Here is a 17,785-nt window from a genome sequence, read left to right as displayed (position 1 = left end):
TGGCCGATGTGCGCCGCAGGGGGCGTGCGGCAAACGTGATCATAGTAGGACATTAATAGATGCCCTCCTGGAAATGTGCAACCACACTGTAGCCGTCATTTGGCTATAGCGTGGTCATGAAGAGGTTAAAGTCTATGTGAAACCTGATGAGTAGCCAGTGCAGGGATGGGGGTAATATGGTCACTTGTACCTGACCTAGTCAGGATTCTGGCTGCAAAATTTTGTACATATTGTAGTTGATAGTGGATTTAGATACACCAGCGAGTAGAGCATTTGGAGTAGTTGAGTCGGGAGTATACAAATGTATGGATCAACTTTTCAGCTACACTGTATATCATAGGATGCAGCCGAGCAATGTTTTAGAGAAGATGTTCCGGGAACTTTTTGTATCATATGTTAAAGGGGTTGTAAAGGCAGAAGGTTTTTTTTTTTTAATCTTAATGTATTCTATGCGTTAAAATTAAAAGCCCTCTGTGTGCAGCAGCTCCCCTAAGCCCCACTAACACTTACCTGAGGTCCAGCGATGTCCGCAAGCTGAGACACTGCAGCGGTGCCATTGGCTCCGCTGCTGTCAATCAAAGTCAGCTAGCCAATCGGGAGAGAGGGGGGTCGGGGCTCGGGGTCTGTCTGAATGGACACACGGAGCTGTGACTCAGCTCTGGTGCCCCCATGGCAAGCAGCTTGCTGTGGAGGCACTGAACAGGAGGGAGGGGACCAGGAGCACAGAAGAGGGACCCGAGAAGAGGTAGATCCGGGCTGCTCTGTGCAAATCCACTGCAACAAAGCGGGTAAGGATAACATATTTGTTATTTTTATAGGAAAAAAAAAAGCCTTTTTCAATCACTTTAACCGCTTCCTGACCACCACGCACCGATGTACGTCGGGAGAATGGCACGGGTGCACAGGGCGTAATCCCGGGCTAGTGGGCCCGTGCTCATGGGTCCCCCAGACTTGATGTCGCCGGTGACACACGATTGTGACAAGGAGAGGCAGAACGGGGAAATGCTTATGTAAACAAGGCATTTCCCTGTTCTGCCTAGTGACATGACAGGAATCTACTGCTCCCTGTCCCCCCCCCACAGTTAGAACACACTGAGGGAACAGTTAACACCTTGATTGCCTTCTAGTGTTTAACACAGGGCTCGACAAACCCCGGGCGCCAGGTCGCATTTGCGACTAGAATTAGCGACCTGGCGTGGCCCAGCTGGGGTATCCTGTCTCTGTGCGACAACGCCCCCCGGCGCGATCGTGTTGGGCCGCGCCGGTAATTGAGGCCACGGCTTTGCAGCCTTCTGCAGTCCTATGGTTCCTTCTGGAATCGGGCGCCCTCTTGTGGTGGCCGTTGGTATGACAAGACAACCACCAATGCTAATGGAGCTTCCCCTGCCTGTTTTCACTGCCCACCCATCTCCTTCCCTTTACTTAGAATAAAAAATATAATGTTTGGGAGTTCTAACACCCTAGAGAATAAAATGGCAGTCGTTGCAATACTTTGTCACACCATATTTGTGCAGCGGACTTGCAAGCGCACTTTTTTGGGAAAAAATCCTTTTTTTAATTAATAAATAAGACAATAGTAAAGTTAGCCCAATTTTTTTTTTATATTGTGAAAGATAATGTTACACCGAGTAAATTGATACCCAACATGTCACGCTTCAAAATTTCGTCCGCTCGTGGAATGGCGACAAACTTTTTTACCCTTTAAAATCTCCATAGGCGACGTTTAAAAAAATTCTACAGGTTGCATGTTTTAAGTTACAGAGGAGGTCTAGGACTAGAATTATTGCTCTCCCTCCACCAATCGCGGTGATACCTCACATGTGTGGTTTGAACACTGCTTTCATATGCAGGCGCTACTCAAATATGCGTTCGCTTCTGCTTCGGGGTGCATTTAAAATTTTTTTTTTTTTTTTTTTTTTTTTTATTTTAACTTTTCTTTTTTTTCTTTTTTCACTGTTCTTTTTTTTTTAAAAAAAAAGTCACTTTTATTCCTATTACAAGGAATGTAAAAATCCCTTGTAATAGAAAAAAAGCATGACAGGACCTCTTAAATTTGAGATCTGGGGTCAAAAAGACCTCAGATCTCATATTTAAACTAAAATGCATTAAAAAAAGTCATTTGGGAAAAAAAAAAAAAAAAATGTCCCTTTTAAGAGCTATGGGTGGAAGTGATGATTTGACGTCGCTTCCGCCCTGCAATGACTTGGATACCGGCGGGGGGCCATCTTCCCCTCACTCGTCTCCATGTCAGGCCAGGGACAGGTCCGGATCGCCTCCGCCGTTACTGACGGCCACGGTAAGCGGTGAAGGGCACCGGAGCGCAGCAGTAGGGGGGCCCTCTCCCACCATCTATAAAAGTGATTTGCGGCGAATCTGCTGAAAGAGAACCGCCGGCTCTTGAAAAGGATACTGGGGTTATGGTAGCTAGCTGCTACCATAACAATGGTATTTCTCTTCAAAGACAGGACGTATATAATCGTCCTGCGGGAAGGAAGCAGTTAATTAAAATGAATTTATTTGTCATTTCCCTGCTTTCACATGGGCTGTCTGATCAGGTTCGCCTGTCAGTTTTTCAGGCGGTCCTGGTCGGACCCTTAGCGGGGATATGGCAGTTTTGTGTCCCTGTCTGGCAGGAAATAAAAGCAGTCACATTAGTTTTAGTTGTCTTTCTGTGTAAATTTAAGATTGGTTAATTTTTATATTGAAAATAAAGCTTTATCGGTCCTTTAAAAGAAAAAAAAAACCTGGCTCCTAACTTTTTTAGCTGGCTCCTAGATTCCAAGCAAATTTGTCAAGCCCTGGTTTAACACCTTCCCTGCCAGTGATATTTATACAGTAATCAGTGGCTATTTTTAGCTCTGATCGCTGTATAAATGACAATGGTCCCAAAATAGTGTCAAGTGTTCGATCTGTCTGCCGCAATGTTGCAGTCCCGATAAAAATCACTGCCATTACTAATAAAAAAATTTAAAAAATAATTAAAAATGCCATAAATCTATACCCTATTTTGTAGACACTATAACTTTTGCGCAAACCAATCAATATACACTTATTGTGATTTTTTTTTTTTTTTTTTTAACAAAAATATGTAGAAAAATACATAGCCTAAACTAAGAGAGATAGATAGAGATAGATATATAGCTTTTTTTTTTTTTTTGCAGAGGTGTCAAGTATCAAATACCACCAAAAGAAAACTCTATTTGTGGGGGGAAAAAAAGGACAACTGCGCAATTGTCAGTTAAAGGGTCGCAGTGCAGGATCCCAAAAAATGCTCTGGTCATTAAGGGGTTAATCTTCTGGGGCTGAAGTGGTTAAGCTAGCATCAACTATCACACCTAGATTTTTCAGTTTAGACTGAAGCTCAAGTACAGTGCCATCTATAGATAGGTTATCAGAACTGGCCGTACATAATTGGAGTGCCAATAAGCATGACTTCAATCTTGTCACCATTTAACCACTTGCCATCCAGTCCGATTCTGGCACTCTGCTCCTACATGTAAAAATCATAATTTTTTTTTTTTTTTAACTCAGAACCCCCAAACATTATATATGTTTATAGCAGAGACCCTAGGAAATAAAATGGCAACTTTTTATGTCACATGGTATTTGCACAGCAATTTTTCAAGCGCATTTTTATTGGACAAAAAATGGTTTAATGAATTAAAAAAAAAAAAACCAAAAACACCAAAGCTAGCCCAATTTTTTTTTTTTTTATAATTTGAAAGATGTTACACTGAAAAACTAAATGTATACCTAACATGTCACGCTCTAAAATTGCACACACTCGTGGAATGGCGCCAAACTTCGGTATTTACAAATCCCCATAGGCAACACTTTAAAATTTCTTACAGGTTACCTTTTTAGAGTTAGAGGAGGTCTAGTGCTAGAATTATTAATGCTCTCGCTCCCACGTACCCAGCCGATACCTCATGTGTAGTTTGAATACCATTTACATATGTGGGCGCAACGTATGTATGCATTTGCTTCTGTGGAAAGGGGCACTTTACATTTTTTTTTTTTTTTTTTTTTTATTGTTTAATTTTTTTTTTTAATCACTTTTATTCCTATTACAAGGAATGTAAATATCCCTTGTAAAAGGAATAGGGCATGACCGGTCCTTTTTTATGGAGAGATGTGGAGTCAATAAGACATCTCTCCTACAGGCTCGAAAGCCTGAGATCAAAAAAAAAAAAAAAAAATCTTGGCTTTTCAGCTGAGTACACGGCAGTATTTACAACTGCCAGGCCGGATGCAACATCATAATGTCACACCCAGGCCTTCGAGTCATACCCTGCCAGGGACCATCTGGTCACCGGTTTTCTCTATGGTGAACTTCTGCCGGATTCCTTCTCCAGCTTGATCGCACGGGTGAGCTGGTAGAGGGCAGATGGGGGAGTGCGGTGTCCCCTCGTCCCCTCCCGCCGCCTGTAAGAACAGCCGCTATGATTGTTCTTACGGTGCAGGGAATCGCCGTCTGAAAAGATCAATACCGGGATGATGCCTGTAGATACAGGCATCACCCCGATATAACCACTGAAAAGCTGCCAAAGTAGAATCCAGTTAAGTGTGGGTGTATATCTGACGTGGCTGTGTGGGGGGGCTCCACTCAGCCGCGCTGTTTTCAAAAATTGACAAACGGGTGTGGGGAGAAGATCCCCCATCTGCTGCTACAGAGCAGGGAACACTGCTGAAGGAAGGTGTATGTAAAGGAACATCCGGGTACTCCGGTTTCCTCCCACACTCCAAAGACATACTGGTAGGTTAATTGGATACTGTCTAAATTGTCCCTAGTATGTATGAATGTGAGTTAGGGACCTTAGATTGTAAGCTCCTTGAGGGTAGGGACTGATGTGAATGTACAATGTATATGTAAAGTGCTGCGTAAATTGACGGCGCTATATAAGTACCTGAAATAAATAAATAAATAAAAATGTTACACTCTAAATATAGGTGTAATATATTCCTAAAGGTGGACTTAACTTTTAAAGTTATTTCATCTGCACACCTGTTGTGACCTTTTATATGCAGGTCCTGGTTTTCTTGTTTGGTATTTAAATTCTTTAATTTTTGTTATGGAGAATGCATTGACTAGAGTGTGCAATTATGATGGGGAAACCTTGCTTTTGGAGTATGCAAGACAGAGGCTAGTCTTCACCTAGAACTAAAATATCGTTTTCAGATGGACCTGCCATTTGATGTTTTTAAAGCCTAAAAAGTTGTGTTTTGGCGGTGAAGAGCACTAATCGGTTATCGCTGTGTATCACTATAGCACTAACGTATATACAGACAAACTTACTGAGCATGTAAAACCTTGTTGCTTTCTCTTTCACTAATCATACGTTTTATTTATTTTGAAGTGTCACAAGCTGGTTGCCCAACTTGGTGTCCGATTTGTTTTTTGCCCACAAAACCAATCATTTGTTGCTGCAGAGCCCACTTACCAGCCACAGAGAGATTTTTTTTTTTTTTTTTTTTTTCTTCCAGTTTTTAACCAGTAGTTCTTGACCTTTCTACTTTCATCTGCCTGTCTTGAGTGAGTAGTTGCCTTGATTCTTAGTAAAGAGGAAACGCTTCCACCTACTTCAGTATATGTGGTTAGATCTGTAGCTACGCTGGTGAAACATTTCAAGTCTGACCGTCGTAGATGGATTGGAGGCAGGACAGTCAGCTGGTGGTAATGGACTGGAGGCTTCATGGCTTTCTGAGAAATGGCTTCAGGTAGGATATGAATTGCTTTATAAAAGGAGAGTGTATAAAAAAAAATAATCTGTTGCCTTTCATTGTGTGAAAATGGTATGCATATTCTACTTTGTGGCTTTTGGTAATTTAAGGATACTTTTTAGAGAAGTCATTTTTCTTCAACCCTGCAGAGCTGCTGGTGTTTAGATTTTGCTGTACAGGTTTTGAGGACTTGCCTTGCCGTGCAATGTGCCCTTCAGTGACCTCTGCTCTATGCCGATATAAATGGTTTCGCACTATTAGTGTGCGGTGGAGATCAGATCTTCATACCCACGTAAGGACATCTTAACAATTCAGTAGCCACCAGTGTGTCTAAACTGTGTGCATTTCTGCTGCCAGTTCCAAAAGCTCAAAAAAGTGGGATTTTTGGCTATAACTTTTTTTAGGTGAAGGAACTCCTTTTTAGGACTTTTCTAGCTCTGAATTTTGAATGTCACCCACACTGGCAGTTTCAACCAAGCCTGGCCATGATTCACCCACTTGGTCTGATTCGTTTGTGTAGTGTGAGTGCTCTGATCTGTGCCCAGGAATAGTTGAGGGTACTGTGCCCAGGACCACTTGGCGGAGGTGGTCCTGGGCACAGTTCACTTGTGTTCCATTACAATTTGAGCCCAATAGTACAAGCTAAAATTTACATTCCCAGATGAATGAGTGACTTATCTTCTGTTTGGTAGCTCTGGAAATGGTTTCAGCCAGATACACTGAAAGCAGGAAATTGACTTGATCCCTTCAGATAACCCTTATTACTATCATTTTGTAAAATTCTGTGTGTGCACATATACATAGGGGGGCACCTGAAACTATTGTTGGCATAGTTTCCTATGTATCTTTGTTCTGTAGTTGAAAATAAACCGTATTGTTGTACTTGTTATCGTTTGTGCGGCAGCCCTTTGTTATTGTTAGATTTCGACTGAAGCCCGTTTGTTTTTATCTCTGGCTTAACACAATATGACTTTTTCTTGAGAAAGAAGAAAATAAATACGTGCATGTTGGAGCAGGAAGGGGCCATCTCCAAACTGTTCCCACACAGTTGAGAGAATTGTCCAAAATGTCGCCTTAAGAGTTCTCTTAACTAGAACTAAGGGGCCAAGCCCAACCCCTGAAAAACAACCCCACTTCATAATCCCCCCTCCACCAAATGATTTGGACCAGTGCACAAAGTAAAGTCCATAAAGACGTGGATGAGGGAGTTTGGGGTGGAGGAACTTGAATGGCCTACACAGGGTCCTGACCTCAACCTGATAGAACACCTTTGGGATGATATAGATTAGAGACTGCAAGTCAGGCCTTCTCGCCCAACATCAGTGCCTGACCTCACAAATGCGCTTCTGCAAAAATGGTCAAACGCTCCCATAGATGCACCTAAATCTTGTGGACATCCTTCCCAGAAGAGTTGAAGCTGTTATAGCCGCAAAGGGTGGGCCAACTCAATATTGAACCCTACAGACTAAGACTGGGATGACCTTTAATGTTCATGTGCGTGTAAAGGCAGGCGTCACAATACCTTTGACAATAAAGTGTATGTGCTCCAACCACGGTGGATTTGATTTCAGTTAAAGCGATTTAATTCACTACTAAAAAGGCTGGATTTAAATCAACAAGATTTAAAATCGTAATTTTTAAAGAGAAACTGTTTTCTCTGTCCCGCAGCGGCTCCTCTTCTGACCCGCTGTTGACTCGCCAACAGTCCCATTCACTTTAATGGTTATGTGGCAGTGACACAACAAGGTGAGGGACGTGGCGGCAGCAGGTGAGTGGATGCCTGCTAACAGGCGCTGCCATGATGGATCTGAAATGACAGGTGCTCTTTAAAAGTACAGACTTATTCTTGCTGGTAGGTGGAATCTTTAATAGTTGCAAAAGAAAATGAAGGTTTCCTTTTTAGAATACTAGGCTCTCCGGTAGAGCTGCACAATTAATGTCAAGAATCGTTATCTCGATCTTGACTAAAGTGTTTCACAATTCTTTTTATGCAAAGAATTCTCTCAGCTCTTCTGAAGCCACAGCCCTCAAAAGAAAGGAAGAGAAAAACCAGGCAGTCTGCCAAGAATCAAAACATTCTTTATCAGTTGAACTTAAGTTTAAACATTGTAACAATTTGTCAATGCAATAGACTTGTGTGTAAGTGAAAAGTTTAACCACCTAAACATGAAACCTTTTTCTGACATTTGTTGGTTTCACGTTAAAATCATTTTTTTTTTTTTTTTTTTTAGCTAGAAAAATACTTAGAACCCCCAAACATATTTTATATATATATATATTTTATTTTAGTAGAGACCCCTGAGCAGCCTTTATCAACCTTTTCAACACAGAGGAACCCTTGAAATATTTCTCCGATCTCAGGGAACCCCTGCTAAAAATGGGAAATCTACAACTCGTGATACAATAGTGTGATGGTCAGTGGGAAGAATGGTCCTTACACTTGTGTTCAATGGGAAGAATTACCTCCTTACAGATAGCTAAAAAGATCAGTGGTGTCAGTGGGAACGTATCTGAGAGGCAGAAATTGCCCAATGCTGAAGAAGAACCCCTAGCAACTTTTGGAGGAACCCTAGGGTTCCACGGGACCTTGGTTGAGAATCGCTGCCCTAGAGAATAAAATGGTGGTTGTTGCAATATTTTATGTCGCACTGTATTTGCGTAGCTGTCTTTCAAATGCAATTTTTGAAAAAATTAGTTTAACGAATTAAAAAAAAAAAAAAAAACGAATGTTAGCCCCTTTTTAAAATTTTTTTTTTTTTTTAATAATGTGAAAGATGTTGCGAGAATCGATCTTTTTATTCTAAGCAAAACAATAGTGATTTTCATTTTGGCCAGAATCATGCAGCTCTACTCTCGGGTTAGTAAAACAACAATATCAGAAACTATTCAATCATACAGTTTGTAGTGTACATAGATTTGCAAAACCATGGGATAGAGGCATATTCCTGTACTTTGTTTTATCTCATAGTTACCGTGAAGTTGTGTGACTACAGCAATGCAGTGCATGTTATCTCAGCTTGCAGAGCTTGGATTCATTGAATGAGTTTACCAAAAATGTAAATATTGCAGAATATACAGCCTCATGCTACATAACTAAGCTCCATTTCATGCTGAATAAACTAAATTATTAATATAGCTTAAATATAAAACGATCTTTAGAAAGATATTTACTCCAAAGCATTTTACTAAACAAAAAAAATCTGATGTTTATTTTTTTTTAAACCTTGATTTTTATCCACCCTGCTTGTTCCTCACATGCTTTGTAGGCTGTTCTGTAATTGTCGGTTCACACTGAGGCAGCACGACTTGCAGCGCGACTGCCTCAGGCGACCTGCAAAACGACTTCTGTATAGAAGTCAATGCAAGTCGCCCCCAAAGTCATACAGGAACTTTTTTCTAAGTCGGAGCGACTTGCATCGCTCTGATTAGAACGGTTCCATTGTACACAACGGGACGCTACAGTCGCCTGACAAGTCGTCCCAGTGTGAACCGGCACTAAGAGAAAAATCTGTTGAATCTGTAAGCCAACAAGATTTGCAGAGCTAAAGATATCGTGGAATTAAAACAGTTGGTATTTCTCTGTTTAGAAAAATCTTGGAAAACCGTACAAAGAAAAGTGGCCTTAATAGGGTTTGCATTGTGTTTTGTATAGGTTCTCTGTCAGGAATCAAGCAGATATTCTCCATTATCTTATAATTAGAAGAACTCCGTGTGTGTAGTTGTACGCAGTGCGTGAAGTAGCACACTACTGTTCTGTAATTGTAAAGCTACACCTGCCTGAAACTTTCATAGAAGCTATCATCATCTCTGGGTTTCAGTTTTTACCAGCTGAGATGTTGTTTTTGGCTTTTAGGCAGAGTGTTCAGATTAACAATAAACCGTTGTGGCTGAAAATGGTCAGCTTTTGAAGAAAGACTCGATATGAGACGCTTGAGTTGGTTGTATGCAGACGGAAAGGTATTTATCGTTTTCAACTGTGATTGAGACGTTCAGCTCTTACAAGGTTGTTGTAGCAGATGCAAATTGTAGTGTTTATGCATGACATCCTGTGGTTACCCCTAATTACAGGCCTGTTCACACTTGTCTGTTTCTGAAACTGCATTTATAAGCAGAAATCTCATTCATTACGATGTGGGTAGTTTATGTCTAAACCCTACTTTGAATGCATAAAAAAAAGACTTATTTTATATTTTTGTGTGCCAACGTGTATTAAGTAGGCAGTTTGATAGGAATTTTCTTCTCTATTTTGCGTAACATGTCAACAAAAATGTGTTCAATGCACACTTGGTGGTCAAAAAGTTTTTTTTTTTTTTTTAAATCTTCATGCATTCACTGCATTAAGGTAAAAACAATGCTCTTCTACCTGTCCTACCCACCCTCATCCCTAAACACTTAACTGACTCCTGTCACTGCAGCCCCGCTTCCCCTCACTTCCTGGTCTTACAGGAAATCCTAAGGGTAGCGGTGCCTTTGGCTCCTGCTGCTGTCAAACACCTGTGAGGAAGGAGTGGGGGTGTGGCATACCGACGCTGTGTGTGACTATGGATGTACACAGCTCACCTCAGGAGCACATCCACGGGTGCCTTCTTAGAGCCCAGCATGCTAAGGGGACATCAGAGGAGGGGGAATGTGACTGACTGTGCCAGTGGGGGACTTCAAGAAGAGGAGGTAGGTGACTTTTTTTGTGCAATATCGCACAGAGCAGGTAAATATAACCTCTTTATTTTAACCCAAAAAACAAATACACCTAATACTGTAAAGCAGCAACCCTTTTCACTTAAAGTGATTGTAAAGGCTCGTTTTTTCTATAAAAATAATAAATATGTTATACTTACCTGCTTCGTTGCAGTGGATTTGCACAGAGCAACCCAGTTCCTCCTCTTCTCGGGTTCCTCGTCTCTGCTCCTGACCACTCCCTCCTGTTCAGTGCCCCCACAGAAAGCAGCTTGCTATGGGGGCACTCAAGCTGAGTCACAGCTCCGTGTGTCCATGGACATGGAGCTCCGCCCCCTCTCTCTCCCTTGATTAACCAGCTGACTTTGACAGCAGCGGGAGCTAGTCGCGCCGCTGCTGTGTCCTGGCCAATCAGGAAGGAGAATCTCGGATGACTGAAAAACTTGTGGACATCGCTGGAAAGAGAGGGACCTCAGGTAAGTATTAGAGGGGCTGCTGCACACAGAAGGCTTTTTATGTTAATTCATAGAATGTATTAAGATAAATAAAACCTGCCTTTACAGCCTCTTTAATGCCGGATTTAGTGTATGTGAATGCATGGAGGGCCGCATTCACCTGCTAATAAATGAAGATAACATTACACAGCCCAAACCCCCCACCCAAGCTGTAGAAGCATGGAGGGATGGGGCACTTTTAAAAAAAAATGTCCTTATTTTATTTATTTTTACACTGTCCCTTATAAAAAAAATAAATTGGGATCACTTTTATTGCTGTCAGAAGGAATGTAAAAAACCTTTGTGACAGTAATAGGCAGTGACTGGTACACTTTATGGAGGGATCTGGGGTCTAAAAGACCCCAAATCTCTCCTTTGCACTTAAAAGCATTTAAAATGCCAAGTTTGGCTGTTTTGAGTACTGTAATTAATTTATTTTAAATTTGGAGCCTTTAAGTCTTGTGTAAACCGGAAGCGATGTCATGACATCGCTTCCGAGTTACCAGATTCGAGACCCAATCAAAGCTGATTCCAGTTTTGCTCGGGTCTATGGCCAGCCGGCGAAGAAATGGTGGCTGGTCGCGCAGGCCTCCCGGTGGGATGGGAGAGCCTGGGCAAGCCGCAGAAGGTAGTGGGACGTCCCCTCCCGCTGCTTGGGATAACACCAGAGCGGCTTGTTCATTGGTTGTTGCTCCAAGAAAGCCAGCCACCGGCTCTAAAAAAAAAAAAAAAAATAAAAAAAAAAATAAAACGGTGTCGTGGTGATGCATGCAGCTGCAGGCATCACCCCAGTACAACCCCTTCAAGCCAAGGCCGCATATTTGCGTATGGTCGGCGTGAAGGGGTAAAATGTCCACGGGCCGAGTGCACGTGACAATGCAGTAATACGCTGTCTCACCCTGCTCTGCACATACTCAGTTGCTCTCCATCTTTCGGCACTGTGCTGAAAATGTGGAGGCTGATCTGCTGCCAGCTTAAAGATTTACTGCTGTTCAGGGGTTCTGGACATCAGCAAAATGGCAGCTTCCAGCAAGAAGAAACGGGAGGAATGCTAGAGGAAATTTACTGCACACTCATTTTAGTAGCATCATTTTTAATGTGGTATGTATGTTCCTTGCTAAAGAACATTATTTTACAAACTTTAACTTGCAGGGAAAAGAAACAAAGTGTTTGTTCCCTCAATTCAGAGCCCTGTGTTGATTGTCGACAGCCGATTGGCATGTCCCGGTCATGAATCATTGGGTGGGATCTGCTGACCAACTCCTGCTGTGTTAAGGGGAGAAGGCGGGCAGGGGCGTGCATGTGCGCCCGAAATCTGGAAACAGGCCGAGAATGTACCAGTACATCGCTGTGCCTGTAGGAGCAGCCCCATCGCAGTATATGTACTGCGGCAGGTCGGCAAGTGGTTAAAAAAGCCCAGTTCCACTTGCATACTCTCCCTAAATCCACTTTCACATGGCTCTTCCGCTTAGACCTGCCTGTCAGCTCTTCAGGCAACTCTGAATAGAAATTCCATGCCAGTCTATGGGCAGGTGGATGTGCTTCTGTTTACAGCCGACTTCTTTCAAGTCTGTCTAGGTCCAGACTTTTTTTTTTTTTTTTTTTTTTTTTTTTTTTAATTTTGGGGCCTGAGCTTAATGGATTGGAGGTAAAAGGGTGTTAACGGTCACGTGTCAGATTACTTCGGAGCCGGAGGAAAAACATAAACTGACACAGATGTCACAAAAGTGACAGCCTTTCCATCCTGTTCAATTTCAGCAGGAGATCTTTTCATGGATGCCACCCATGTGAAAGGATCCTAAGGAAGACATAACCTGGAATACCTATTCTAATTTCAAGTGACGAGACGTGATAGATCTGCATTTTCGTTCGATTATGAGAATGAATGTCAGTTTTAGGTGTTATTTGTTCAAGTATATCGCCTTTCTCTGTGGGCATCGTTTAAAAGAAGATCCAATGTTTGGCTATTGGAATATGTTGCGAAAGTAAACCATGGGTTGTACATACAGTATTTCATAGGAATGTACATCTACCTGAAATGTTGCTTCGTCAATTGCAACTCCAGCCAGCTGAGGAGAAAGGAAATGAATATAGGGTAGTGAAAACCAAAATAACATTCTAAAAGCTGCTTCTTTGTGTTTCAGAGAAATACTTTTTTTTTTTTTTTTTTTTTTTTTGCTTTTCTGGTGAGTTTACGTCTGCCCTTGTGCTGTGCCAGTCAGGGATTCTCTTTCACCCTGCTTTCTTTCTTTTTTCTTTTTCTTTTTTTAACCACACATCTTCCCTTACTCACTAATAGTATAATTATACAGGATTTATATAGCGCCTACAGCTTCCGCAGCGCTTTACAACATGAGGGCAGACAGTATAGTTACATCACAATTCAGTACAGGAGGAATCCGAGGGCCCGGCTCGTTGGCATTTTTGCCTCTCCAGCTAACTCATGCTGCCTTTTACTGTGTCACAGATGGCACAAAATGCAAATGTTGGTGTTAGAATCCAGAGAGAATGTTGGGTTCACTGTCATGTGATGATGCTCAGGCCTAGAAATTTACTGACCACCGCACCATAGAAGATTGCATGTCCCGTCCGCGCCCCCCCCCAATACCTGGAAGCACTTGGTATTTTGTTATGGAGGACGGAGCAGTGAGGGATCTCTGGGGATGTATCAGTAGGTCAGGAAGGTGCGTGAGTTTTTATACTTTACCATTTCCCACCCAGCCTATTGCAATATGAGGTCCTCCCGGTACGCATCTCGTGCACTGCCTTAAAGCCACACTGGGCACAATCTGTCGAACACCGCCGATGACAGCTTACTGTACCGGCCCGCTGCCGGTATCATGTGATAGATCACATGACCGATGTAAACAATGGATGGCTTCCATTAATGCCATCCATTGTTGTGTATGATTGAGTTGCTAGCTGTGATTGGTCACCGTGATCACATGGTAAAGGCAGGGCCAACCACAGCCCATCTGTACCATGTGATTAGCTGTGGATAATCACAACACTTACTGAATGGATCAGTTTAATTTAGTAAAAATGATTGCTAAGCAATTGCAATGTGTAAAAAAAAAAAAAAAAAAAAAAAAAAAAAAAATCCTGACCACTTCCCCAGATTAGTACAGTATTATTACTATGGTAACACTGTGGTCACAGTGTGTTAAATAAACTCCTAATAAAAACATTTTTCATACTATCACCAGTCTGTGTCACTGATCATTGCAACACCAGTTATAAGGCTTTACTGCACTGATGACAGTATGTAAAAGAGCAGCCCTAAAATAAACCACCTTTTTTTTTTTTTTTAGAGAGATGTGGTCTACCATTGCTGATCTTTTTTTGAAAATACTATTTGCCGGTGAGATATTCTTTGTAGCCTAGATATTAGAGGTGCACCGGAATTTCGGCCACCGGAAACTGTTTTTTCATTCAGCCGATAGCAAAAAAAAGCCGATACCGAAAGGGGGCGGGGTCCACCTCGGGTGCCGTCCTTTCCCTCTTCCTCCCCTCCCTGCTCGCCACGATCTCCGCATGTTATGGAGCTGAATTGTCCAGGCTGTAGTAACAATGTCCCGCCTCCTGTGATAGACGACACACTGATCCAATGGCGGGACATTGAGCCAGTGCAACGTGATCACAGGAGGCGGGACATTGTTACTAGGGCCCGGACAATTCAAACCCTGCTCCATGACAGACTGAGATCGCCACTGTGATGTGGGCACAGGCATGCTGCATATGACAGGCACTGGTGAGGCTGCTGGGCACAGGCAGGATGCATATGACAAGCACTGGTGAGGCTGCTGGGCACAGGTAGGCTGCATATGACGGCACGGGTGTGGCTGCTGGGCACTGGTAGGCTGCATATGACATGCCATGGTGAGGCTGCATTTGATGGGCACTGCTGAGTCTGCTGGGCACTGATGGGCTGCATATGATGGGCACTGGTGAGGCTGCTGGGCACAGGCAGGCTGCCTATATAGACAGGCACTGGCGAGGCTGCTGGGAACAAGCAGGCTGCATTTGATGGACACTGGTGAGGCTGCATTGATCTCTTGTATCACGTCTGCAGTCTCTGACCATCTCCTGTATCATGTCTGCAGTCTCTGATCATCACTTAAACCAACGTGTTTAAGTGATTGCATACATGATACAAGAGATGGTCAGAGACTGCATTTTTCTTGACCTTACTTGCAATAAAGGTGCCAATAATGGCAAACAATAAATTTATATTTAATGATGTTAATAAAAAAAAGTTTAATACAAGTGTATGTATGTGTGTGTGTGTATATATGTGTGTGTGTATGTATGTATATATATATATATATATATATATATATATATATATATATATATATATATATATATATATATATATATATATATATATTTCTTTTTTTTTTTTTTTTTAAACTGACGGTTTCGATTTTCGGCCTAGTGCATCCTTCATTTTCGATATCGGTTTCGGCACCAAAATTTCCATTTGGTGCACCCCTACTAGATATCGCCTTCCAGACTACTTCTGCAAATCCTAGTTGCCTGGTTGTCCTGCTGTTGCTCTTTCTGAAATAGTTTTAAACACTGAACTAGAACAAGTTTTCAGCTCAGGACTTTTCTCTGACTTGATTTTCATACCTGTTCAGTATCAGGCTTACCTAGTGAGTCATTGGCCAGGAACAATAATGGCGGGGTGCTGGAGTTCAGACCTTTCCCTGGCTGTGTGTTTCTGGGTTGGTGACTCACCGGTTAGTTGAGCCAGGATGGCAGCTTCTGTGTTTCTATCTGCACAGGTTTCTTCTAATGATTTTTTGCCTTCCATCTGTACATGGGATGAGCACAGATCGTGTGCTGTGAGCAGTTCATGGCCTCTGCTAATGATCAGGAACTATCCAGTGTGGTCTCTGATCATGTTGATCAAATGAGGTTTGTTAGTAAACAAGTCTTCAGGCTGCACCTGTCAGTGGTTTCCTTTTCTCTGTGCCCAGTAAGAGCCGGTTCACACGGGGGCGACTTGTCAGGCGACCTAGCCGCCTGACAAGTCGCCTCCCGTTCTATACAATGGAACCGTTCTAATCGTCGCTCCGACTTAGAAGAAAGGTTCCTGTACTACTTTGGGGGCGACTTGCATAGACTTCTATACAGAAGTCGTCTTGCAAGTCGCCGCGGCAGTCGTGTGCAGGTTGCCTCGGTGAGGCGACCTGCAAGTCGTGCCGCTTCTAATGTGAACCGGCGCTGAAATACATTTTTAACTACTTTAGTCCTGGAGTCAATTTTTTGTTTACATATTTCAAAAGTCACTTTAGGCCTGAAGATTTCTTAAAACCCCCCAAATGGTATATATATTTTTTTGAAAGCAGACACACTAGAGAATAAAATGGTGGTAGTTCCGTCTTTTTTTTTTTTTTTCTGTCACTTGATGTTAGCAAAATATTAAAAACGCTAAATTTCAATAAATGTACTAAAGCTAATCATAGTACATATAAACACAATAGATGACACAATTATTGGTAAAATATTAAAGATGAGGTTGCGCCGAGTAAAAAGATACCCAAAATGTCAAGCCTTAAAATTGTGTCTGTCCGTGAAGTGGTGAAAAAGCTTCAATACCCCACATTGCGCTGGTTGTGGAAGTGAACTGCTTGTATCACTTCCACATGGAAGCCGTCAACTTTACAAATGTAAGCACACTCCCAACCGGTATAGCAGCTGGGAGTGGGTTTGAAAGCATGTGTTCCCAGTGCTGTCCCATTGAGTTTTTTTTTTTTTTTTGGTAAGATAAATGTTTTAAAAAGTAACCATTTTTTCCCAAGTGCATATGTATTTGTCAGCCTATAGAATGCACATGAACAAGGTATTTATTAAAACCTTGTACGTAGATGTCATTTATGTTTTTAGGTTGGCAACTTAAAGCGGAGTTCTGCTTGCAAAAAAGAAAATTAAAAGTCAGCAGCTACAAATACTGTAGCTGCTGATTTTTAAAATAAGGACACTTACCTGTCCAGGGCGCCCACGATGTTCTCGCCTGAAGCCGACCTATCCCTCGGCTCCCAGGTGGAGTCGCTGGCATCTTCAGTAAGGGAATCGGGAAATGAAGCCTTGTGACATCAGAGCCCGTTTCCCTACTGTGCATGTGTGAATTGTGCTGCACATTCTGACTGATCCCTGCTGTCTTCTGGGACCTGTGTGTCTCCCAGAAGACAGCGGGGGCGGAGGAGGGGCCGGACATAACGTAGATTGTCGCGGATACTGCGGCGATCTTTCGCCAGAAGTGGGAGGAAATGCTAGACTGAAAGATGCCAAATGTGACACCGGAGGGGGGGAGGAACCGGATAAGCGGAAGTTCCATTTCTGGGTGGAACTCTGCTTTTAAAGTGATTTATAAAGCCTTGGTTTTTTGTTTTTTTTTTTTTGGTTTTTTTTTTTTTTTTTTTTGTTTAAATAACAAACCTATTATACTTATCACCTCTGTGAAGGGAGTTGCACAGAGTGGCCCCTATCCTCCTTTTCTGAGGTCCTCCCTCGGCACTCCTGGCTCTTCTAGTTTGCCCCCACGGAGAGCCGCTTTCCATGGGGGCACTCATGCTCTCGAATCCTGCTGCTGCGCCCATTGACCCAGACAGCGTGACTCGGCCTCGGCTCCCGTGTCACTGGACTTGATGGACGGCAGCGGGAGCCAATGCTATCAATCTATCCAATGAGGACCCAAGACAGCGGTTGGAGCTGCTGAGCTCGTCCCTGTCGCTGAAACGATCGGGTTCGGGTAAGAGAGAGCGCAGCGATCTACAAGGGTCTTTGGCCCCCTCCTCCCCCTGCAGCCTACAAGACTGTGGGACCATTCAAAGTGCAGCGAGACTCACGCATGCGCAGTTGGAAATCGGCTGTGAAGTCAGAAGGCT

At 42.7% G+C, this 17,785-nt stretch overlaps 1 protein-coding gene across 2 annotated transcripts in view; it reads left to right on the top strand.

The window, feature by feature from the left end:
• RBPJ (recombination signal binding protein for immunoglobulin kappa J region) overlaps window positions 1-17,785 on the top strand; it is a 165,918-nt gene that overhangs the window by 71,411 nt on the left and 76,722 nt on the right. Inside the window, exon 1 of one of the 2 annotated variants that reach the window (XM_073609125.1) lies at window positions 5,514-5,718. The exons of the other annotated variant lie outside the window; for it this stretch is intronic. Within the exon in view, the coding sequence (XP_073465226.1) occupies window positions 5,645-5,718 (74 nt within the window). The 5' untranslated portion in view covers window positions 5,514-5,644. Of the gene's footprint in view, window positions 1-5,513; window positions 5,719-17,785 lie in introns of those variants that run through there. 2 annotated transcript variants of the gene reach the window in all.

This window comes from Aquarana catesbeiana, linkage group LG01, assembly GCF_042186555.1.
Source record: "Aquarana catesbeiana isolate 2022-GZ linkage group LG01, ASM4218655v1, whole genome shotgun sequence".
NCBI lineage: Eukaryota > Metazoa > Chordata > Amphibia > Anura > Ranidae > Aquarana > Aquarana catesbeiana.
Note: the sequence above shows the minus strand (reverse complement) of the source record. Positions and strands in the feature narration are given on the sequence as shown.